Source organism: Pteropus medius, unplaced genomic scaffold (genome assembly GCF_902729225.1).
Source record: "Pteropus medius unplaced genomic scaffold, Ma_sr-lr_union100, whole genome shotgun sequence".
NCBI lineage: Eukaryota > Metazoa > Chordata > Mammalia > Chiroptera > Pteropodidae > Pteropus > Pteropus medius.
The window spans coordinates 18,703,518-18,729,555 of record NW_024352785.1 but is presented as its reverse complement, the minus strand read 5'-3'; the positions used below and the strand labels follow the sequence as shown (position 1 = coordinate 18,729,555).

The 26,038-nt window shown below is 36.7% G+C and overlaps 1 protein-coding gene and 1 pseudogene across 2 annotated transcripts in view; one reads left to right on the top strand and one right to left on the bottom strand.

Moving 5' to 3' along the window:
- MEGF10 (multiple EGF like domains 10) overlaps window positions 1–26,038 on the bottom strand; it is a 332,427-nt gene that overhangs the window by 95,948 nt on the left and 210,441 nt on the right. For both annotated transcript variants that reach the window (XM_039848592.1, XM_039848593.1), the window contains 3 exons: window positions 21,374–21,507; window positions 14,550–14,651; window positions 13,113–13,213 (listed from right to left, as the gene is read on the bottom strand). In XM_039848592.1, the coding sequence (XP_039704526.1) occupies window positions 13,113–13,213; window positions 14,550–14,651; window positions 21,374–21,507 (337 nt within the window). The remainder of the gene's footprint in view (window positions 1–13,112; window positions 13,214–14,549; window positions 14,652–21,373; window positions 21,508–26,038) is intronic.
- LOC120590984 (uncharacterized) lies at window positions 9,238–9,355 on the top strand (annotated as a pseudogene).

Below are 26,038 nucleotides of genomic sequence, written 5' to 3'. Positions count from 1 at the left end.
AATCCTGAAGACTCCACCCAAAACTGTTAGAACTAATCAACAAATTCAGTAAAGTTGCAAGATACAAAATCAACATACAGAAATCAGTTGCATTGCTATATGTTAACAATGGAATATCTGAAAAAGAGATAAAGAACAATTCCATTCCCAACAGATTAAAAAACAATAAAACACTTAGAAATAAATTTAACCAAGGGGGTGAAAGACCTGTACATTGAAAACTATAAGACTTTAATGAAAGAAATGGAAGAAGACACAAATAAATGAAAAGATATTCCATGTTCATGAATCAGAAATGTTAATATTGTTAAAATAGCCATACTACTCAAAGCAATCTACAGATTCAGTGCAATTCCTAACAAAATTCCAATGACATTTTCCCTGGAAATAGAAAAAAACAATCTTAACATTTGTATGAAACCATAAAAGACCAAAAATAGCCAAAGCCATCTTGAAAAAGAACAAAGCTTGCAGCGTCACACTTCCTGATTTCAAACTATATTACATAGCTATTGTAATCAAAACAGTATAGTATTGGCATAAAAGTAGACACATAGACTAAGGAAACAGAACCAAGGGCCCCAAAATAAACCCTCTCATATGTGGTCATATTTGATGAGAGAGCCAAAAATACTCAATGGAGAAAGGATAGTCTCTTCAATAAATGGTAGCGGGGAAACTAAATTATAGCAAGCAGAAAAATAAAATTGAACTCCTATCTTACACTACTCACAAAATTAACTCAAAATGGATTAAAGATGTTAACGTAAAACCTAAAACCATAAAACTTCTATAAGAAAAGACAGGGGGAAATCTCCTTGACATTGATCTTGGCAGTAATTTTTTTGATATGACACCAAAATCACAAGCAACAAAAGAAAAAAAAAAAGTGGGACTATATAATTAAAAGCCCTCACAACAAAAGAAGCAAGCAACAAAATGAAAAGTCAGTCTACTGAATGGGAGGAAAGATTTGCAAATCATCTATCTGATAGGAGTTAATATCCAAAATATATAAAGAACGCGCACAACTCAATAGCAAAAGAACAAACAATCCAATTAAAAAATGGGCAAAGGATCCGAATAGACATTTTTCCAAAGAAGACATACAGATGGCCAACAGGTAAATGAAAAGGACTCTATCACTAATCATCAGAGAAATGAAAATCAAAACCACAAGAAAATATCACTTCATACCTGTTAGAATGGCTATCGTCAAAAGATAAGAAATAAGTGTTGGTAAGAATATAGAGAAAAGGGACCCCTTGTGAACCATTGGTGGGAATGTAAGTTGATACAACCACTGTGAAAAACAGTACGGCAATTTCTCAAAAGATTAAAAATAGAACTACCATATAATCCAGCAATTCCACTTCTGGGCATTAAATCAGCATCTCAAAGAGCTATCTGCACTCCCATGTTTACTGTAGCAGTATTCATAATAGCCATGATATGGAAACAACCTAAATGTCCTTGGGTTGATGAGTGGATAAAAAAAATGTGGTATACAGGCATACTTCAGAGATATTGTGGGTTCCATTCCAGACCACTGCAATAAAGCGAATATAGCAATAAAGCGAATATAGCAATAAAGCAAGTCTTCTGAATTTTTTGATTTCCCAGTGCATATAGAAGTTCTGTTTACAATATACTGTAGTCTATTAAATTTGCAATAGTTTTGGGTCTATAAAGCAATGTGCACACCTTAATTAAAAAATATTTTATTGCTAAAAAATGCTAACCATCATCTAAGCCTTTAACACATCATAATCTTTTTGCTGGTGGAGGGCCTTGCCTCAATGTTGATGAAAACACAATACTATATACACAAGGACTATTATTCATCAATAAAAAAAAGAAAAGGAAATCCTGCCATCTGTAACAACATGGATGGCCCTGAGGGCATTATTCTAAGTGAAATAAATCAGAGAAAGACAAATGCTGTATGATATCACTCATATGTGGAATCTAAAAAAGCTTAACTCCTAGAAACAGACAGCAAAATGGTGGTCACCAAGGGTGGGGGCGGGAGTAGGTGCAAGTAGGGAATGTTTGTCAAAGATGAATAAGTTCTGGAGATCTAATGTATAGCATGGCACCTTGATTAACAATATTAATACTGTATTATATACTTAAAAATTGCTAAGAGAGTAGATCTTAAACATTCTCACCACAGAAAAGAAATGGTAATTATGTGATTACTGTGGTAATCATTTCGCAATATTAAGTGTATCAAATCATCACATTTATACAATAATAGATAATAAAGGTGAAAAACAAAAAACGAAAAATCCAAAGAGTCTCTGATAAAGTTAAATATTTACAATTACCAGTCTAAAGCTATATAAAAGCAAATGAAATCCCTTAACACATTGTTCTCCAGAGTAGACTCTGAGGACTATTAGTTCCATCATGTTCTTGGAAAAAAACAGTAGGGGGAGGAGGGTGCGGGGAGGAAGGGGAGTAGGGAATTCCACAGTCAAATACGTTTAAAACATGCCTGTACTCCAAGCATTCTCAGAGCCTGTAACAAACAGATGTAAATCTTTGAGAAAGGAGATCCAGCACAAGGCATTTCCCAGTCTTACTGGATAATGCAACAGTGAATTAATTGTGCAGGGCGAGCATTCAGCAGCTCACCCTAGGTTATGCAGCTACAGATAATGTTCACGGTCCAAGTTTTGGAAACCTATTCTCCTCCCTGGATCAACAGATAGATTTCATATGAGGTGGCACATTTCCTTTTCTATCCGTCAATTACATGCTAAGTACAATAAATTAACTAAGTTGTTTTTAGGCTTAAACATCAGTTTGGCTGTTATATCTTTAGACTTGCCATAACAGCCTTTGCCTCTCCATGGGCCCAGCTGGTCACAGAGGCGTACCTTCAGATCATGCTACCTTCTGTGACCTAACTAAGAAGACTGCTTTTCTATGTGGTAGTCTTCTTGGTGCTCTAGCTGAGTTCTTTCAAATTCTAAAATAATTTTTGGAATAATTCATCAAGGAAAAAAAACTACATCCAGAACTTGGAATATTCCTGCAACTTACGGGAAAGCACAGTGTCACGGCAGCTTTGCCTGTATCCGAGCATTGGGTGCCCTCTCCCTTTAGCATTTGTGCGTGTGCCCCAGAGGGATGTACTAGGTTTACCACCAGATTATCTGTAAAAGTACGGATAATAGTCTGTTATCCCAGACTAAAGAATGCAAGTTCTGTCACCACCTGGTCATGTCAATGTTTTGAGGTTGGTTATTTAGCTCAAAATATGTTTCTTCCATCACTTTTGAATTATTTTGCTCTAAAAAGATTTGGACCATTGTGCAATAAAAATTGCTTTTCCATTCTGAGCTTTTATATTAGCTATTATCTATCTCTATAAGGAGACTGCATAAATTACTAGGCCTGTAAAAATTCTACCTGTCCTGCAAAGACTGCAATTACAGGAACTCATTTTCTAGAGATAAGGTAAGGATTTTTCATTATTTCCCTTTGGCCCTGTCTCCATAGGATTCTAAAATCAGGCTTTCTTAAGCAAAAAAACAGGTAACAGACAGGATTTCCATCTTTTTAGACCAAGGCTATCTTAAATTTACAGTGTTTTTAATTATTATTAAAGTCGTGGTTTCTATTTCTAAAATCCTAACTAGTAAGTATGCATTGGCAATCAGAAAGGCAACAAAGGTTTCATGCATTATTTATCAGATGTCCTATCTTTGCTACTAGCAGAGACCAATGACCAAAACTGGAAAACAGAAGTTTAGGTTCAAATAGAGGTGTGGGAAAATTGGAATTTCTGCTGGTGCAGTATGTGGACAAAAGGCCTTTCCCAGTATTTACTAGTAGGTTCCTCTGAACCAAGTCGGGCTCCATAGCAACAGGGTCCCTATGGAAACGCGAAAGAATCCACTGCCAGTGGCAGAAAGGGCATCATGGGTACATATACTTAGGGACATACCATCTGAATGCTGTCAGTTCAGGGTCCCTTTGGCTAGCCTAACGGGATTATCTTACTTTTATTTGCACTCAAAGGGTCTACTTAAGAGTCTACCCTGAGTGTGTTTGAAAATATTTAACGAGATGACAACTGTATTATTAAACAAACCTGTGAAAGTCAAGCAAATTCAGAGCAAAAATCTCAGATTGCCTTTAACTCCAGAGAGGTGATCCACCTCTCCTTAAGCCTTCACTGTGCTGCCCTAAACCCTCTGGAGAAGCCCAGGTTGCTCATACACACCCTCCGCGAAAGGCTGAATCTTCACAGCCCCAAACATGGCATCTTGCCCTACACTCCAGCTCTTCTCATCCTAAAAAATCTGAGCCCCAAACTTTTCAGCAGTCGAAGACCAAAATGACATGAAGCCTGGATAAAGAATGAAATGCGCCTTTCTATCATCTCCAGAAACAAGTACATGCAGCACAGCTCTTCCCAGAAAGCCTTGCCCATTTGCCCAAGCCTGCAGTGCCCCTCCTATGGCTGACATTGGGCGCTGAAAATCTTTTTTCATTCCAAAACAAAATTTATGACAATATGATCCTGAGTTAGCTTAGCGAATATTCCAGCTCACAAAGAGAAAGCTCATTTTCTTGAGGACAATAGCAAGAACGAGAACCTAAGACTTTCCAGTTAAATGGAGAAACTAAGTATAATAGGAGTCTATGGCCCTGTGCATGATTCAGGAACCTCAATTGGTAGCTCCATGACTCAAGAGGTTCAAAGTGCTGTAGGATCCCAGACAGAGTCTAATACAGGGATGAGAAATGTAGGGCACTTGGGCCACCCAAACAACATGACGGAAATCACCAATGGGTCACTCTGTTCTCTCTCTTAGCACAGGCATTGATGGCCTCATAAACACAATGTTCCAGGTAGCTGTTTCTAAGAGATGGTACCTTCTCTCCCAAAAAGGAAGCTTTTTGTTAATTCCAATTTAATACAACAGTATTCCAAAACAAAAAGAAGAAATACGGGGAAATGCATGGGTTATATGGCAAATAACCTAACGTGGCACCTTGAAATGCTACCTGTGTGGTATATCTGTCTCCTGGAAGGAAAATAGTCCTAGGTAAGTGAGCTGCATATGTATTTAAGGCCTTAACTCAAAATTTGGGTTTAAAACCCACTGCTTGCTGAAGCGTGACATTCCGACAAGAAGTTTATCTACAGGAATTATTTTTTGTATAAACACCAACCACAGTTCTAGTTTCTGATTTGTCTACAGCCAGTTCAGTTTTTCACAAAATTGGCCAAGTTAAAAATCAGCTGTGAATATTCATTCACTGCTCTGGTAATCAATTGTCACACTCCTCTCTACTAAAAACAGGAAATCATATACAGTTCAGTGTGTGGGAGTTAAGGCTTCTCATTTACAGTTCCAAAGTTCTCTTAATGAGTGCCAAAGACAGGCAGTACACATCCATGGGAACCGACCTACCATCAGAGCTAGCCTACAAGGCAATCAAGCGGGTGACCCAGTCCCAAACCTCTCCTATATCTGCCTTCCTTGCACGCCACACTGCCTGCAATGCCCCCGTTACAACTTTAATTTGAAGTTAGCATTTGAGCTCCTCCATTTAACAAACATAGGGTAACAGAGTTGTCTACCAAAATGGAAACATTCATCAGAATGTTCGCTTCTTCTGCAGTAGCATCCAGTAGGAGAAGACTGGGCATCTGGGCAAAAGAATGGAAGCTAGACTAGAGAAGGGACCCCTGGCCACGCCCCTTGTCCATTCAGAATTCTGGTGCAAGTGGCTCTGCTTAAAATTATCTCCCATTCGCCAAGCTGTGAAGCCAAGGACATGAGAGAATGTATGGCCGGCCTTATCTCAAGTCAACCAATCCTTCCCACAGGGGAAGAATTGTCAACTTCTCACTCTGCTGCTGCTTTTCCTGTGAGTTTTTCCTAGTCCCATGAAACCAAATCTACAGGCAATCTGCACTTGCTAACAGGTTGAGTTCCAGGATGTGTTTGGAAATTGGTGTCTCCCTCCAAACATATTTTCTTGAAGTTCTAATGTTGTAAATAATGGTTGCATGCCTAGGGCAGCCTCAAATGCTCATTTACTCCACAACTACAATACTGCGGAATCACAGAGTCTGGGTATCAACTCCTTCCCGCGGATCAGAGCGTTCACATTTCATTTCGGGCTGTCTTGAGCTCCCCTGACTGCCACAGCACCAGAGATTATTCCTCTCTTCTCAGTGCTCATAGTAGGGGGGCCATGGGAGAAGACAAGAAGCTGCCCTGGCTCCTAATCATCCCTGGAACTGCAACAGTTGAGGTCTTGGGAGAAGGGAACCTGTGGAACTTTGGTGTGAAGACAGAATGGAGTCCGATGACATTGTTGATGATAAGGGGCTCCAAAAGCCCTGGGCTTTCTGTTGATTTGACTCTGGCATTTGTTATTCAAGTCTCGGTCTCCAATTGTCTGCATTATCAGCCCCCAAATCAGCCAGTTAACTCTCTCTACTGCCACTTGTTGTTTCTAATCAGCATTTTTATCACCTCACCTGTTCCTGTCATTGAAACCAAAACATAAATGGCACTAGGAAACAATGTGCCTTAAATCTAAGCGATACAGAATATAACATCTAAAATAGACAATGGGTGCAGTATGTTCCATTGAGATAGTAATCAAGGACTATGTTCTCTGGTATTTAAAAAACTTCAGAAAACAACACAAAGGAATATTATGTAGCCCTAAAAAAAGAAATCCTGTCACAGGCTACAACATGGATAAGGCTGAGGATATTATACTAAGTGTAATAAGTCCATCATAAAAGGACAAATACCATATGATTCCTAAAGTATTCAAAATGTAAATGTGAAGTATCCAAAGTAGTCAAAATTCTAGAAACAGAAAGCATAAGTAAAAGGTGGTTGCCAGGGGCTCTGGGGAGGGAGGAGGGGGAATCAGGATTTAATAGGTAAAGAGTTTCAGCTTTGAAAGATGAAAATTTCTAGAGATCTGTTGCACAACAATATGAATATACTTAACACCACTGGACTGTACACTTAAAAATGATTAGATGATAAATTTAATGTTATATACTTGTTACTACAATTAAAAATAAATAGATAAATAAATAACTTCAGCAAACTGAAAAGAGACCACCAAAATTTTATTAAAAATAAACAAAAAAAACATGAGATGACAAAATCATTTGCTTAGAGGTTAGCTATCTTTTAGCCTTGTGAATGTTTTAAATTTAATATAGAGATGTATAAGAAAATCAAAATCTATAGTGTTTATAATTTTAGATTTAAGAAGATATTTGTAATATTTTAAAAAATGTGTCCTGTTAAAAAAAGAGGTCGATCTTCTAATTTCATCTTTTAAATGTGTAGTGGAATAGGTAGAAATGTTATTTTAAAGTTGAGCTCTTACAAATATAATAGTATACTATTTAAGAGAGCTTAAGAGTACACCTTATTAATAAATTGAATTTACTAGATTTAAGTATTTAAGCAAAGTATTTAAGCACATAGGAGAGTCTGTCAGCCTGAAAGCTGGATTACTTAAAATGGAAATTGAATTTATTAAATATACAAATTTCATTTTAAAAACTTGATGGTGTTTATTTGTAAAACATCAGTCAAAGGCCCTTTAATCTGTTTGTTAAAGTTTGTGAGACTAATGAATGAAACATCGGAAAGCTAAATTTAGCTTAAGAAATAATGAGTTTTTAGATTTGTAACTTCAGTAAATCAAAGTTAATTATCAACACATAAAAAACTATCAAAAAGAGAAATTAAGAAAAATTCATTTACAATTACATCGAAAAGAATAAAACACCTAGGAATAAATTGAACCAAGGTGGTGAAAGGCCTGTACACTGAAAACTATAAGACACTGATGAAACAAATGGAAGAAGACACAAAAAGAAAGATAGTCATGCTATAAATTGGAAGAATTAATATTGTTAAAATGTCTATACTCTCCAAAGCTATCTGCAGATTCAATGCGATCGTAATTTAAATCTCAATGTCATTTTTCACAGAACTAGAACAAATAATCCTAAAATTTGTATGGAACCACAAAAGATCCCCAATAGTCAAAGAAATCCTGAGAAAGAAGAACAAAGATGGAGGCATCACATTTCCTGATTTCAAGCTATATTACAAAGCTATAGTAATCAAAGCAGACACACGAAAGAATGAAACTAGGCTCCTACCTTCCACTATTCACAAAAATCAATTAAAAATAGATTAATGACTCAAATGTAAGACCTGAAACCATAAAAATTCTAAAAGAAAACAAAGACATTAAGCTCCTTGATATCAGTCTTGGTGGCAATTTTTTGAATTTGACACCAAAAGCAAAGACAACAAAAGCGAAAAATAAAAATAAATCAAATGAGAAAGCTTCTGCACAGCAAAGGAAACTGTCGACAAAATGAAAAGGCAACCTACCAAAAAGAGAAAATATTTGTAAATCATATATCTGAAAAAGGGTTAATCTCCAAATGATATTAACTTGAACTCATACAACTCAATAGCAAAAAAACCTCAAAATTTCCAATTAAAAAAAATGGGCAGATGATCTGAATAGAGATTTTTTTCCACGAAGACACACAGATGGCCACCAGGTACACAAAAAAGCGCTCATCATGACTAATCATCAGGGGAATGCAAATCAAAACCACGATGAGATATCAACTCACACCTACTAGAACCCTTGCGTGCTGTTGGTTAGAATGTGAATACAGCCACTATGGAAAATAGCATGGCGGTTCTGGGTATTTATCTGAAGGAAACAAAAACACTAATTTAAAAAGATATGTACACTCTCTATGTTCACTGCAGCATTATTTACAATAACTAAGACATAGAAGCGACTTTAGCATTCATCAATGGATGAACAGATTAAGATGTGAGACATACATACAAACACATATAAATACAATGGAATATTATTCAGCCGTAAAAAAATGAAATTATTCCATTTGTAACAAAATGGATGGAACTTGAGGGCATTATGCTAAGAGAAATAAGTCAGACACAGAGAAACAAATACTATATGATTTTGCTTATACGTGGAATGTAAAAGCAAACAAACAAACAAACAAACCCCAAACTCATAGATACAGAGAACAGATCATAGGTTGCCAGTGGCAGAAGGTAGGTGAAATGGGTAAAAGTGGTCAAAAAATACAAACTTATAGTTATAAAATAAATAAGTCCTGGGGATGTGATGTACAACATGGTGACTATAGTAAATAATATTGTATTGGTCTACGGCCATGCTACCCTGAAAAGCCCGATCCCATCTGATCTCAGAAGCTAAGCAAGGTCAGACCTGGTTAGTACTTGGATGGGAGATCACCTAGGAAGACCAGCTGCTGTAGGCATAAAAAATTTAAAAAGTAAGGGATTGTAAGCTGACAAAGTCCTTGCAATCCGTGAGGCCAACCAATGGTTGCCTCGCCTAAATAATAAAATTAAAAAAATATATTGTATTGTACATTTGAAATCTGCTAAGAGAATAGTCTTAAAAGTTCCTATCACAACAAAAAAATGTATAATTATGTGTGGCAATGGATGTTATCTAGACTTACTGTGGTGCTCATTTCAGGATATAGACAAATATTGAATCATTATGTTCTACTCCTGAAACTAATAAAATGTTATATGTCAATTATATCTCAATTTTTAAAAACATGCATACACATAAACACACATACACATGTATGCACACATACTACATACATATAGACACATATATGTGTACAGACATACACACATTAAAACCATTTCATTCCCCTGGGCATTTCTTCACTAATATTTTAATTTCTCCAAATCAAAAGTAATGAAACACAAGATTAGGCAAGAAGAGCAACGCTGAAGGATGAGTAAACTTAAAAGTTTAATTAATTTTATGAACAGATTAAAACTTCATCAAGGAATCATAGAGTTCTTCATGCCTAGTAATATTTTCCTCATGAAAAATTTTCTAATCCATTCTTTTTTTCCAACCAGGTTCTTAGGAAAGGCTTCTAACAGTGCCATCCCCTACAGTCTCCTTTTTAGTTCTTCCTGCCTGATGACAAGCATCTGTCTTCAAAACACAGAGCCTTGTTATTCAAAATGTGCTATGTAGACCAGCAGCTCTACATGGCCTGAGAGTTCAGTAATCTTAGGAAGTATAAAGCAGGGGGGCGGGGGGGGAATGAGAGTATGGGACTTGCTCTCCAGAAGGAGCTACTCCCACTACCTAAAAGAAACTATTTCAAATACAAGTATTTGCATGAAATCATCCTTTTTTTGCCTTCTAGGTAAACTGACTACCAAAAAATTAAAGTAAAATTATAACCCATTCCCGTGTTTCAATTCCTTTTCGTAATTAGAAACAGTTAAAAATGGTGACTGTGCTATGTGCCTGGCAGCAAAGCCTAGTTAAAAAAGATTATGAAAGCAGAACCACGAATTGTGAGTTCTCTCTTCTTCCTTCTCTACCCACAAGGCTGCCTCGCCAGTGCCAGCTGTTGAGTACAGATTTCTCGGAGGTAACCCCATTAAGAAGGAAATAAGGGAAGCTTGACTGTCCTCTGGGTTAAGCTATGAAATCAAGACATCAGAGCGGAGAAATGCAAAATACCCTTAAAGAGACCGAATAGCATCCAGGCCTCTGAGACTAGACAGTATGCTGATTAAGTATATTAACATATCTAAAGGAAAAATGTTTCAATCTGGGGGAGGGGGGTTGGGGGGGAAAGGCATTTGATCAGCCAAGGAGTCTTCGAAAAAGGAGATTTCAGAGGCATATGCTAGAGATGTCCATTTAAGCAGAAAGAAGGACATCGTGCAACCTGTTTAGTTTGAGAAAAAGGAAAGGTTATTTTTACCATTATAATTTTTAGGTATGACAGTGCTAGTGGAATTGTCCAGATTTCTGAGACAGGCTGCACTACTGAGTAAAATGACAGAGGTGTTGCTGGGCTATGGAAAGCTGGGACCGTGAAGCACTGAAACTCTCTTTAACGGACCTTGCTTGGATCCTTGCTCCCCATACCAGCTTGCCAGTAAAATCTAGCTTTCCACGTGCCAGGCCTTCAGGGAGAGAAGGTATGACCAGAAGACAGCCCAAGCATCCCTCTAGGTTCTATGTAACTTAATGAATCAGCATCCTTGCTTTACATACAATTCCTCTGACCTGGGTTAGTTGAAACAAATCCTGGGAGATAGAACTACTCTTTCCCAGTATACTGACAACTGTGCTTGTGAGTTTGAACACTGGCAAGTGCACCATGATAATGTAGCCCCGAAGGCTCTAGGAAGTGGCCAGCCCAGCCAGGCAGGCCTCCCCACTGTCCACTTTGTGTATACTCAGTGCTTTTCTTTGAAAATGTCCCATCAGTCTGGGCCACAGAAATCGGTTCATGATTATTCTCTTAAGATGTTTGATTACAAAGACGTAATTTTTCTTATTCAATATCATTATCGAAGACACGCAAATTAAGAAAAAATTAGCAAAGAAAAAATTGGTGCAAGGTATAAACAAAAAAGCATTCTCATATACTGCTGGTGGGGTATAAATTGGAAACATACCAAATATCTTAGAAATATGTGTATACCTCTAACCCAGCAATATTAGTTCTAGGAATTCATCCTTACCTATTAATTAAGGATAGGAAAAAAGACTTAACTACAATAATGTCTTCTGGAGCAGTCAGTTCATAATAGGTAAAACTTGGAAATCATATAAATATTCAACAGTTGAAATTGGTTAAATAAATATTTATAATGCGATAACATTGATATTTGCAAATATGTTACAGAAGTACATTTACTGACCAGGAAAGACATTCACAGTGCATTTTTATTTTCTTCTTTTCATTTAGTTACATTTTCTAATTTTTCCAATGATCATTATTTATCATAGATATCCCTGGTTCTGAATCAAAGCTGAGGACTCATCCCGTCTACATAAACAATAGAATCCAGGGGTTGGAAAGAAGAAGACACATAGTTTTCCACGCCTTCTGTGTGTGTGTGTGTGTGTGTGTGTGTTACATGCTATTGAGTTGGCTCTGACTCCGGGTGATCCTGCATATGACTGATGTTCGTGTCCTGTTCTCAACAGCCCTGCTCAGCTCCTGGAGGCTCACGCCTAATGGCTTCTTATATGGAGTCAATCCATCTCATTATTGGTTTTCCTCTTTCCCTGCTGTCTTCTCTTTTGAAGGAGGCTCACAGAGGTATCAATGGCTTATCCAAGGTCACCCAGCTGAGAGGTGGTAGAGTCAGTGCTATCACTCGACTCTGCAGATTCTTAAGCCCAGGTATATCAAGTCATCCCTAATGTCTTCAAACTAGAGCTCAGAACCCTGTCTCTCTCTACGCCTCGCAATATGAGTGGCTCAGCTCACAAAACGAAGGTACTCCTCTAGCTGTGTGCTGAGCCAAAATATTTGAATAAAATCGTTTTTAATGATCTATCTTCTACATGTCCTACATACAATGGTAAAAAACCTCATTTGCAAACTGTATCTCACGTGATAATCTAGGATTTTCTTTAGCGTATCATTAAAATATCAAACTTTTCTCAAGATATCTCCAAATGAATTGGTAAGATGGAGTGGGGAGGAGAGAGAGAAAATGACAATTAAAAAAGGTCTACTTTGTGACCCAGGCTTACAGTCATTTCTCACTGTGAAAGCTCCTCCTTCCTTAATAAACCTCATCATTCCATGCACCGGCAAAGAATACATTGATCTCTCACAAGTCGATTCAGTACTCTGGTCGGGTGCTGTGAGAAAGTTACATCTCTGTTCTTTTCTGTGACCTATAAATCTAATGACTCGCTGACCAATTTCCAAAGAGACATTTATGGAAGAAGTGCAATTAACATTGCTACATCCAGCCATGATTCATCTTTCAATAACATCTGTTTTCTCCTCAAGTGACATTCACTTGGAGGTTTTTGATAGGACAGAGGGACGAAGTTAAAGCTTCTCTCCTAACACAAACCAAGAAAGCAGCAAAGAAAGAAAGCGATTGGTCCACGCTGCCCCATCTCCACAGGCCTCCATTGCGGCTGCCATTAATAGAGTCAAACCAGCACTGGGAAAAATAAGTGAAACTTAAAGGGATGAAGGTCTTACTTACGGACACACATTTCCCTGCTTTCATAAAATCCAGGACAACACTGGGATTTTCGCCTATACATAGTTTTTTCCCCATGTCGATAGGCTGTCCGATAACTGACTCTATATAGAGGGAAAAAAACACATTGTTACTTCTTTTGACCTGCAATTTGATTCAAAATAAAGAATTTATATTTGAATACAAAAGAACTATTAAATATAAGTATGAAAAGCAAAGTACTCTAAAATAATTAAGAAGAAACATGGAATATATATCTTGACCGATATTATGCTCTTATCGATTTGCTAAGAATATACTAAGATTGCCCATTTAAGCCAACCTATACTTTATTTCAAGGGATCAGAAGTTTCATGACTTCTGTATTTCACTTATCTTGAGATATCTTGAAAAGTATTGAGTAATTTCAGATATGAATCTTATCTAATCATCATTCATTTACATGTTTTAAAGGAAGAATCCAGAGAATTCCTTTAAAAGTCTATGACAATGCAATTTCATCTCACTATAAAAAAGAAGACTTATAGACAAAAAACTTTACATTTAACTAAAGCTTCATTCATTCATTGATTCATTTATAAAACACATGTTTATTGAGCACTTACTATATTCCAGGCACTGTTCTATGCACTGGAAAAATAGATCACAGCGAGGAAAAAAACATAAAGCTTCACTCTCAAGAAACTTACATTCTAATGGGGAAGAGAGACCTGTAGCATTTAAGATGCACATTAAACAAATAAATATACAGTGACTGGTGATGATTAAATGGTGTGAAAAAAAATAAAGCCCGACTAAGGGAATAGAGTGTGAGAGGAAGGGAATGCAAGTTTAGACAGAGTGGTCAAGGAAAGCTTGTCTGAAGAAATGACAATGAGCATAACATAATTTAGTGCAGCATAAATCAGCAGATGTCACACTGGACCCATGACTTATACTGCCATAAGTATTTTACAAATGAAATTAAGGCATCATCGTTCCCTTCTATATTAACATTTAATTCATTGTTTTGTTTTCTGTTTTCACATTTATAGGAAAAAACATGTCACTTATTGTACTTAAGCTGAGGTCAAATTTAAGTTTGCCTACATTGAGTCAGATGTTCAAGTGGAAACATATGCTGAGATATGAGTTTCCTGATATCTGGCGATATCCGTATTTAACGGCGTCTCCCTAATTATTCGCGACATAAAAGTTGGATGAGTTCTTGCTAACCAAGTAATGGGGACCAGTAGACATTTTCTCTGGAAGCTCCTTAAGGGCGCAGACAACCTTTTTGCTTTTCTATATCTCCCGTAATTTGGAACAAATCTAGGACAATAGCAAGCACTCAGTAACTATTCACCAGATGAATGGATGCACCTGCTCAAGTATTTAATGTCTGTTAACAAACTCCTTCCAAGTCTGCCAAATTCATAAATATATCTGAGCTTTTATTACCTGTGCCGTGTGCATTTAAACCAGTTCAGAATGTCAGTGCAGCTAGTGTAGTAAATTTGATCAAAGGGATGTGGATATGACTCTTGCACAGTTACTGAGTAGCTGAAAAGAAGAGGAAAGATAAGGAATTAATCACACATTAGTGATATACTATGTACAAAAAAAAATCATAGCTTAAATTATCTCCATTTGCAACTCCGCACTGACTTCACAGAGAATCTCCATGTTTTTATAGGTTTTTATTTGAACCAGAACTCCAAAAAGACCAATATTAATAATACATTTAAAATACAAGAGTTCATGTTGTAAATTTCAAAAAAAAAAAACTTTTTTACTATCTACCACAAACTCTGATATTCCTAAATTTAAAAATATATCACCATATATTTTTCTGTATTTAATTCCATACCCTCACCCCAGGAGTCTAGGAATAACTAAAACTTTTTAATCTAAGTTTGCAGGCAAACAATAAGGTAATCAGCAAAGAAATTATTTGAGTATTTATAATTTGAGTACATTTTGCTACTGATTCTGGAAAATCAGAAATAGCATGTTTATCGGATTGAAATTTGGAATAATTTGCTTTTATGTGCCTGCTCTACCTCTCAGGCAATGGAAGACTATATACAAACTCTAAATAAAAACTACAAAGAAATCTTTAAAACTGTTTCTAAACATATGGCTGAGACAATTAGCCTGAAATAATCATACCAAACCTGCTGCTACTTAAACAGCTTGTTTTTCAATAAATTTTCACTAACAGGAAAAGCATGCATTCCTATGGGCCTAAGAATATGAATGAAAAACATTCATGAAAAGTAAAAAACATTCAATGTTTAATCCAATACTTTTTCATTCTAAAGCAGTCTATTACATGTTCAAGAGTTTTGTGTTCTTGCCTACAGGAAAATCTGGAGAATCCTCTTTTCCAGTTTATTTTCTTTTTTTCTAGCACTCTTAAAGATTTCCACTAAAATCTTTGATTCACACTAACAAAATGGGCTACAATCACAGACTCGCTTGCTGCAAATCAATAGCCTAAGTTCATTAAAAGGAACTATCAACTAAAGAAGGTATGGAAAAACTGAGGTTGAAATTGCAGCCTGAAGAAATCGAGTTAGATACAAAGCAGAACCTTCTCATCTGAAAACCTGTTTGGTACCGGCCTCACAAACAGTGGCTTTCTTTCCGGACCTGGCCCATTTGTCACTATGTACTCAGGCTTCAATAGGCATTCTTGAAATAATCATGCTAGTCACACTTTTGCGTTCATTCTTCGGGACACTGCAACCAGATTTCTAGATAAATTTAGAAATCCTCCACGAATCTTTAGAAGATTCAATAAGCGCTACTGAAAAATATCACTAGATTAGAAGAAGTCAGGGTTATAATCTTGATCTGACACTGAGAAACTGGGTGACCTTTAGCAGGTAACCTCTTTTCGCAGGGTTTTGATTATTACATCTTAAAATCAGGTCAGAATTCCTAACATACACTTTAGATGACTATTTCCTTCTACTCCAATTTCCTTACACCTGCTGCTACCTGCAAGAAGTTCAGATGAGCGAAGAGAATGCAATTGCCTACATCTGAAATATAACTCCTTTTGGGTAAAGCAAGAGGCCTCCATTAAAATATTAATGTTCTTGGAATGAAATACCACATTAAGCTATTAATATATTCTTCAGACCCCTTGCAGTGTCCTGAGATTCAGGTTGATACATATTCTAAGGCTTCCTCACCAGCTTTTTCCCTTTCCTACTCAGCTGCTTATAAATAACTGAATCTTGAAGTCTGCAGCATTATTTCTCATTCCATTTCAAGTGAAGAGCAAAGTGAATGAACATCCTCTGCGTATGAAACTGCTTATATAGGTGCAGTCCTACATTACCCATGAACAAAGTAGAGCAAATTTCTCTTTTTAAAATCTATTTTTATTTTTCAATTACATGGATAGTAAATATCATATTAGTTTCAGGTGTACAACATAGTGAGTAGACATTTATATAACTTATAAAGTGACACCCTCCGCCACAAGTCTAGTACCACCTGGCACCATATATTGTCATTGAAATGTTATTGACAATATTCTCTGCTGTACTTGACAACCCCATGACTACTTTGTAACTACCAACTTGTACTTCTTAATCCCTTCACCTTTTTCACCCAGCCCCCTAACCCCCTCTCATCTGTATGTATGAATTTGTTTCTGTTTGTTTATCCTGTTTTATCTGAGATTCCACATATACGTGAGATCATATGGTATTTATCTTTCTCTGACTTATTTCACTTAGCATAATACCCTCTAGGTCCATCCATGTCGTTACAAATAGTAAGATGTCATTCTTTTTTATGGCTGAGTAATATTCCACTGTATATATGTACCATATCTTCTCTATTCAATCATCTAAACTAGAGCAACTTTCCACATGTGTTACAGGAACGAAAAAGAAACCACTCGAAATTAATGCCATTTGGGGAAAAAAATGCCTTCCACTGGGTTCTATGGTACTAATTTAGCCTAATTAAACTTGTTTGCTAGAACTAAACCTGATGCAGTATTTCCATAAAGCTTCAAAGGCCATGTTATGTTGTTAAACGTAGAGCAAAGGTGATCATCAACAAACGGATCCTGACCAAACACATCCCATCTGATGTGGATGGGGGAAATGACTCCACAACAAACACGAAAAATGTTTTCACTAATCTCTAGCAGGCTAGAAGATTGCCTAAATAAGAGGAAATGTTAAAATACAGGAATTTCCTCTTTTTACCACTTGCTGTTTGCTAATTGCATACATTTGTAGGATGCTTCTCTGGTTCTAAGAAATGAGGTTCTTTTCTATAAAAGGGTAATCAAACCATTTAGGATTCCAATTCAACAAACATTTATTGAACTTCTACACAACTCGTGCTCTCAAAGACCTCTCAAGAAAGGCCAGCATTTAAATACCTAAAATAATGTGATATGGCTTTCATAGAGAAATACATACAGTCTGGGAAAAACAAGAGTATAAAATTCAGTATGTTTTGAGCATTTCTCTTCAATCATGACTCTTTGCAATAAAATTATTCAGAGGCTCAAACTCAGTTCAGAACTAATTGCCTGTAAATCACTTTTCCCATTGGTCAAAAACTGAGCCTTCCACTTAAATTCAAAGGAGAAGAGTTGTCACTTTTATAGGGACCACTTTCTCGAAGCTGTGTCCTTGATAACTGGCCCGCCCCCTCTGGTCTTTATCACTGCTTCTTTGGCCAATGCCTGGGCTGCTGTATAAACTTAAATAGCACCTCGGCTAACCATCCACACCTTCATGTTCATCAGTGGCTGCTCTCAAAGTCACAGAGTGGGAAGAAACCTTCTTGATTGTCTAGTCCAGTCCTGTTGTCATCACAAATGAGTAGCATTGAGCTCCCAGTGCTAGTGGTCAGTCCAGAGGCAGCACTCTCATCACCACCCCGAACACCATCTGTCCCTCTGTCTCCTCTCAGATGTCACTAGAGCTTCTAAAACAGACCATGAGTAGCAAACTGTATTGTAAAAGGAATCTGATCTCAATTCTGCATTATTTTAAGTATCGAGATACAAAACCCTTTATCTCTTGCTTGTTTGTTTAATCTTCTCATACACACTGAAAACATATCATCAACATGATTTTAACCTATTAAGTATTATCCGGGGAGAAACCCCAGCAAGATTTAATTTAAGGTCAAAGAACAAGAGGAAAAAAAGCCATCATCACTTGGACACATTCCAAAGTGGTTAATTACATTTTATCTGCTTAAATTATCTTGTTACTTTAATCAGGTATGGTAATAATCATCATTTCATATCTCTGCTCACTTCAGGACTGCTGTTTTAATTACTACCAGTTCTGTGTTCCACCCCCAAGGGTTGATTGGGCAAAGAATGGCTTCTCCTTATCTGTGCCTTCTTTAGAAGAAACCCCACTAGATGGAAGAACTTAAACTAACAGAACAGAGAAAAGGAATGAGAAGAAGGAACAGATGATTCATGAAATTATTCATTTTCCAAAAGGATGCTGTGCAGAATTCCTTTAGTAACAAGCACCCTTGTGTGTTTTTAATGATTTAATTTTCCTCAATTTCATTTTATGTATTTTGAGAGTCAGCATTGCTGCATTAAAATGAGGCACACTTTTGTTTGAAAATAAATCATTCAGTAGGGCTGCGGCAGTGCCTCAGACTCTTCATTTCCAACAAGCTCCCAGGTGAAGCTCATGCCACAGCTTCACAGACCACACTCTGGAAGGCAAAACTCCAGGTGATTCCATGGCTCAGGCCCTTTGGGTAAAGGTAGGTATTAGTATAAGGAAAGTCTACAATAACCTTGTTAAGCCTTACTACCAAAGAATTTTGTCCCTGAAGCTAATCACCCTCTCCCCATTTCAATTCAAGCCCATTTCAGTTTTTGAAAATACAGAAGACCCCATCACCTGCACCTTTATTTGATCGTTTTAATTCATGCTCCTTTTTCCATTCTTGTCAAAATAATTCCACTTTCTTTTACCTTTCTTCAAAGAATCATTATCTGGCCTTATAACAGGAAATTTATCAAGAAGATTTTAGCTGTCAATCCTTCTTTCTAGCAGTTCATACAAAAAAATATAGTCAGGAAAAAAATCTCCTTCATTTCCTTATTTTTTCATGCTCGATTTCCCCCCATTTGTATTTTAGATGTTACTCTAATTACCTGTACAACAGTGGAATTATATTACGTTTAAAAATAAATGTGCCCTTTGTCTCTTTCTCCCCGCTTCTCAACCCCCAACTGATGTCCACATTAGTCATTTTATTTCCTATCAAAAGGTGAAAGCTCATTCAACAATTATTTATTGAGCACATGCCATATGCAAGGCAATGTTTTAGACATAAGGAATTATTGATGGTGAACAAACCAATGCATTTAAGTGTTGGCAAGTTTGGTCAACTATTGAGCAAGGAATCAAGACAAAATGTGTACGTCTGAGTGGGTGCTGGATTACTTGAGGTCTTGGATTCTTTTTCTCTTTATAGCTTTTCCCTCAAAGAGTTCATCTATTCACATCTCATCATGTGCCCAGATCCACATTCCCCAAACACTTCCATGCCCATGTTTCAAATTGATCTCATGAACACAACAGGGTAAACCACACCAACTTCTTCTCTTTCAGATCAACTCTCTTCCTTTCATTTTCCTATATGTGCAATGACACTTCCACTCTTTCACATAGCAGGTTTTAAATCTCAGCATTTTCTGCCTCCTTTATATCCTATAGTCAATGTCTTACCAAGATCTGTTGATTTTTATTTCGTAGTATCTTACAAATTTGTTTTTCCTCACATTCCAATGCTATCGTCCTCCAAGATATTCAACCACCACTGGACTTTCCCTTGTCTAAATTTGATATGTACCCATCTGTGTATTCATTGATTCATTTTGATTACTTTAATAAATATTACATACTTTGTTGGTGAAATGAAAGGTGCTGTGAAGATTATAAAGATAATTAATAGGACATCCCCCCTCTTAAATTCCGTGTAATATAGTTAATACTATAAATATATAGAACTTCATTACATATATATATTTCCTCCTTAAAGTTTCATAGTGATATATAACTCCATTGATCTATCAGAGGAACATATTTTTGTCACCCTGATTGTAAAACTGCCAGTGGAGATGGGAACAAGTCCCCACCAAAAAATAATGCTGCGAATGAGGAACCAGTGTGCCCTTAGAATAATAAGAGCTGCTGTGCTTGAAAGGCTCTGAGCTTTGTGCATCCTACCAGTGGGTGACTACAGTGATTAGAATGTGTGCTCTGTGGGGTGTTAATCATGGTGCTTAAGGTGACAGGAAAAAGGAACCAAAAGTTTGATGTTATTGCACTTAAGCTATTAAAGATAAATATTATTCTCTAGTACTTGACACCGTGTATTTGTTTGAAAACTTTGCATTTGCAATGTTATTTTTGGAGAAAGATACTTTCTTAGGAATGCAAATCGCACATTAGAACAGAGTAGACTGTATATAATTGTGCTATCACCAGATGGTTTGTGCTCTTTTTGTGTTCCAAAGGGACTGTAAGATCCCTGAGAATGGCCTAGTGTTTTGTACTTCCTCTGAATTTCCTACTGAAAATTGCCCAGATCTGGAAACTACATCCTCTGCTCTCATGTAATCTATTCAATCTTGCCCTCCTCCAATACTGTACTGACTCTAGTCTTGTTGGGCACAGCCTTTGGAGGTCTGCATGGCACTGGTTTTAAGCTTCCTTCCATTCCTAGAAGCCCTCCGAGTCACTGCCACTCACTCATCTTATTTAGTTCTTCAAGAACATCTCAAGTGACACTACCTCTATGCACCTTTGCCAGCTCCTCCAGATATCATGTCTCCCTTTTCATCCCATACATTTTTATGCCATACATTTCAACACTTAAGCACATTATTACATACTGTCTTCCACTGCTCACTCATTGGTTCCCATGCAGAAGTCCAACTGCCCTGAATTATTGCAGATAGAATCAGAACAGGGACGAGACCTTAGGGAGCTCATTCTAATTGAGTTATTAATGTTTTCCCTAAAATCTTATAATTGCCTTTGTTTAAAAATCAATATATCAAGTTTTTATCACATAATGTACATTCTATAAGGCCAAGATGAATACTATCCAATTTATTAGCTATAGCTAATGATTTTTACATAAAAGTAATTTCACAATGTCCTCTCAAATTCTAATATTATATATCAGATTGATAATAACAGTATATAAAGGAAGTTATCAGAAATTATGCTTCAGATTATTTTCAAAACTATTACCTTTCCCAGTGACTGCACACATTAGGGTCTTCAAGGTTCAGAGGTGATGCTGTGCTGATCCAGTGGCATAACAATAAACAGATAAAGCCCAGGAATGAGTTCAAAGAAATAATCATTTTTCCCTGAAAAACAACCTATGAGGAAAAAAAAAAAGAAAGAAAGAAACAATCCAAATTAGAGATGCATTAAAATGACCCAAGCTGAATTCCTTTCAGTACAGCAACCATTCGGTACCACTCATCACTAGGGCTAAAACATGCATAACAAGCCATGTATTCAAATAGACGGGTCACCAGATTTCATGGTCCAGGAGAGAGAGGTATTTCTTATGTTGTGCAGGGTGGCTACCGTTTTGTAAATTACTAAAATGTGCAAATCATCATTAATTGCCACCACAACAAAAGCCCTTCTCATCCATGCCAGCTAACATTAAAGGAATTTACTCGAACGACTCAGAGCAACACAGGCTTCCAGATTCTCTCACCAGGCATAATTCCCTTCTGGAAGAAGAGGGCTCACAGAGGAATCTGGCCTCATTTGTCCCAGAGGATAAATGATGAAACAGAAGCCCCATTGACTTGAGAGAGAGGCACCTCAGGCTCAAGCTGAGATTCATTCAATAAATCATTGAATGTGCACTGAATGGCTACTCTATCCTAGCCACTGTGCAAAACGACATAAAGTACAGATATAATTCCTGTCCCTGCCCATTAAGATGTTTATAATTTAATAATCATAACATACATTTCTTATATTTAGTGCTTCAGTTTCCCTATCTGCTGAATAGAAACAAAACCAATTCTCTTACAGAGGTTTCTACACAGGTGTATAGGAAAAAGTGTAAAGCTGTTTGGAGGTCAGTATTAGAAAAAATAAACCAGGAATTATTGAGAGGCAGAGACATCATAACAGAAAAGCAAATAGCAACATATTTGCAGAATCGGCCAGCAAAGGAGACAGAAGAGGGAGGAGAATGTTCAAGGGAGAGGGAACTGGAGGTGAGGAAGGGTGAGGCACATTTAGGGAGCTCAAAATAATTCAGGTGGAGAAAGAGAGGGAGTGGGGAGGACAACACAGCAGGTTTTATAAGCCATTGAAAAGTATGTGAACTTCATCCAAGGATAAGGAAGAGCTAGTAAAAGGTACAGAGTGACATCAGAAAGATCTCTCTGGCTGCAGGGGAATGACCTGCAGGAGACTATTAGAGAGAGGTCGGGTACACAGGGCTGTGGATGAACTAAAAAAGCAACAATGGGGTTGCAGGGAACTGAGTGAACCTGGGACATTTTTAAAAAGTAGACGCAATAGGACTTGGTGACTAATGTACGAGTCAGAGAGAGGAGGAACTTCCTGTTAGCCCCTTGTGTGGATGATGTGCCCTCCGATGAGATGGGAAGCACAGAAGCCCTCCTCCTCTAGGGTAATGAAGCTTTAGTTCAATTTTAGATATGTCAAGTTTGAAGTTCCTATGAGATAGGCAAATGAAGTCATTTGCCAGCATTTATTGAACATGTACTATGTGGCAGGTCAGCTCGAGTATGTAACAGTTGTAATGGCATGCATCTGGAAATCACATCTATCTCTTCACCTCCGGGAACTCGGCACTTAGTAAGAAGGAAAAGTCTGTTATACTGTATAAAATGATTTTATATATTCATTATAAAAATGGATATGGAATTAGAAATAGCTGATCCATTTATTAATTAAAAAGAAAAATGAGCATTAACTAATTAAAATTAATTAATTGATTGATTGATTAATTAAAAGTAACCTATTGGGAAACTAGTGACACTAGCAACAATAGGCCAGATTATGTGACCAAAGCAGTTATTTTCTGGGTGAGAGCTGGCATTTGGAGACATTATACGAATTTTCCACACCATGAGGTTACCAGTTGTTAGTATTTGAGAACCAAATTTATTGAATAATACAACCTTGGGTTTAAAAAGGTAGGTTTATCCTAAAACAAATACATAAACAATACCAATAAAAACTCAATCTTAGGAAACAGTTTATTCTGCAAATTCAAGAGAACAGATCAAACGAAATATTAAATTCTTCACAATCAAGATCGTTTATAAAGACAAGTACATTAAGTATATTATGTTATCTCTATCTAACCCTACAAAGGCTAAAACTAAAAAAATAGTTTGATTTGGAATTTAAAATATCATTAATTTATAGAATAATTAAAAGATGGTGTGAGCCACTACAAGAGATTGTGAAATTTTTAGAAGAGACTTTAATCATCACGAAATAATTCGAACATATAGAGCATAAATGGGTAGCCAAAATATAGCTTATAAGTTAATTCAAATTATTGTTGTTTCTCACAGGCTAACCGTCATGAAGTTGTAAAATCTGAAGCTTAACATTATGTTCAGAAAGGAGCTATTCCACTTAACAAGAATGAATAAAAAGTGATGATGACAGTAAACAGTAACAGCTAATATTTCCTGACTGATTACTGTGTCAGTCACAGTGCTGACGCCTTTTGTGTGTTTTATCTATTTAATCCTCACAGCAACTTACCTAAGAAGTAGGTATTTTTATTATCCTCATTTCACAGTTGAAGACGTATAATATACTGCTAGTTTTCCTCATCCATCAAAATAAGAAAAACTTTAATATATTTGATTGTAACAAATAAGCATGGCAAATATCTCTCTATCTCATTGCTTTATCTATGTCACAAGTATTACGTTTCGGTGAAGTGTGAAACATGTGTATTAACTTTCATTCTTTCCTCAAAGACAAAACGAGAGCTGTCATCTACTCACGATTACCCCAAATTGAAAAGTTTGTATCCTGAGTCACCATCTCAGACTCAAACCATCCATTTCCCAGTTAGAAATGTTTAGTCTGTAAAGTTAGAAATTGCTGCAAGCAAAGAATCTAACTACCAAGAAAAAGAATGAGTCTGTGCGTTCTCTTTTAATGTAAAAATTTTGACACTGATCTTTTGGTATCCTTTCTTGCTTAGCACTTGATGCATGGCCTTCTGAAGGCTTTAACTTCTGTAAGGGGATGGGGTGATGAGGGGACCAGAATTTGGTCACTTCCTCATTACTTTTGAAATGCAGCAAACAGAAAAATCAAACTGCATTACAAAGTTGCTGGCTGTGTTCATGGAAGAGAAAATAATCAGTATGTTTAAACAACGTATATATGTTTCACTTGGCCTCTTATTTCCAAAGCATTTTCCAAATTAAAATTAGAAAATTCACTGAGTTCTAGAATAATCTACATTAAAGCATAAAATGTCAAAAAAAATTGCTAGATCAAAATGCTGGGATCATGCACTCACATAAACTGGTGAAAACCAGTGAGAAAATAATTCAAATATTATATATGTGATAGGGAGAGAAGACAATTCAGAAATATGCCAATGAGCTGTAAAGAAATATAGAAATGCAACATTTCACTATATTCCATCTTGTTTAATAAAGGCACAGATAGTCAATCCAAATAAGTAGATAAGGCATGACATATAACCTTTCCCTATTTTATTTGTTTTCTTCTATAGATTTTGATGAGTAAATGCCGGCACCTTTTCCCCTTTATGTCAACCCTGAAGAAAATTCCATAGATTTTTCTTTCTCATTTCTCTCTTTTAAGCTGTGTCAGCTTGCCTTACACTATAATCTTCTACTTCGGAGCGCAAATGAAAACAAAATACAATCTTTAAAAGTAGCATTATTGAAATTGAAAAAAAAGGTAACAGTGGTGATCTGTTTCATTAAAATAGGCATTTTGAAAATATTCAGAACTCTAAATTAGGCGTTAAATTACTCCACCCACCCAGTCTTCGTCTTCAAATAACTTCCCTTATAGTTCCATTTAATAAAATTCAAAATGTAAAAAAATAGAGTCATTTACATGAACCCCCTAGTGCCAACCTTGATTACATTCCATATCATTCACTTAATTATTATGGAAAAATCAAAACAGAAAATCAGTTCAGCTGATTAGCATTGCTAAAGTGCTCCTGTTAGAGGAAACACAGCAGGCCTTAGAGTTAACTCTTGCCGCCTCTAAGGAAGGCGGGCTTTGTTCACGCTACCACAAAATCCTCAGTAAATAATCTGGTTGAATAAAATCCCTACAGTTCATGAGCCTGGGTTCTGATGACAGGGTATAGTTTCTTTATCAGTGTGTTAGGAGGAAATAAATAATGGGGCGTTGACTTGCTAATTGATTTTTGCAACAGTAGAGGGATAAATGACTCCAGATGATTCTTTCTGGTTCTAAAACCTCTTTCCTTCTTGGAATCATTAAGTGCACACATAAAAATAACTTGGGTGCTCTCATCCAGTTTTTTCTCAAGCTCATTTCCCTAAAATCTGCCGACAATTCTCTAAGTGAAAACTAATTTCTTGATTAAGAATAACTACATTTCCTCAATTCCCACCCCCCACCCCCTCATCCCAACCCTCACCCCTGCCGTACCAAGAGCCACCTATTTCACTTGATCACTCTATCATGTTATCTATTAAGGATATACTAGCTTTTCGCTCAACTACTCAGAAAGAATGCACAGGCAGGACAGAAGATAGTATGCCGTGTTCTTCCTGGAGCTTTGAGTCTGTGAATAGAGTATTAAATAGCAGTATTAATAGAGTATTAAAGATGTCAAAAGAGTAATGCTTGCTGGGTGCCCTGGAA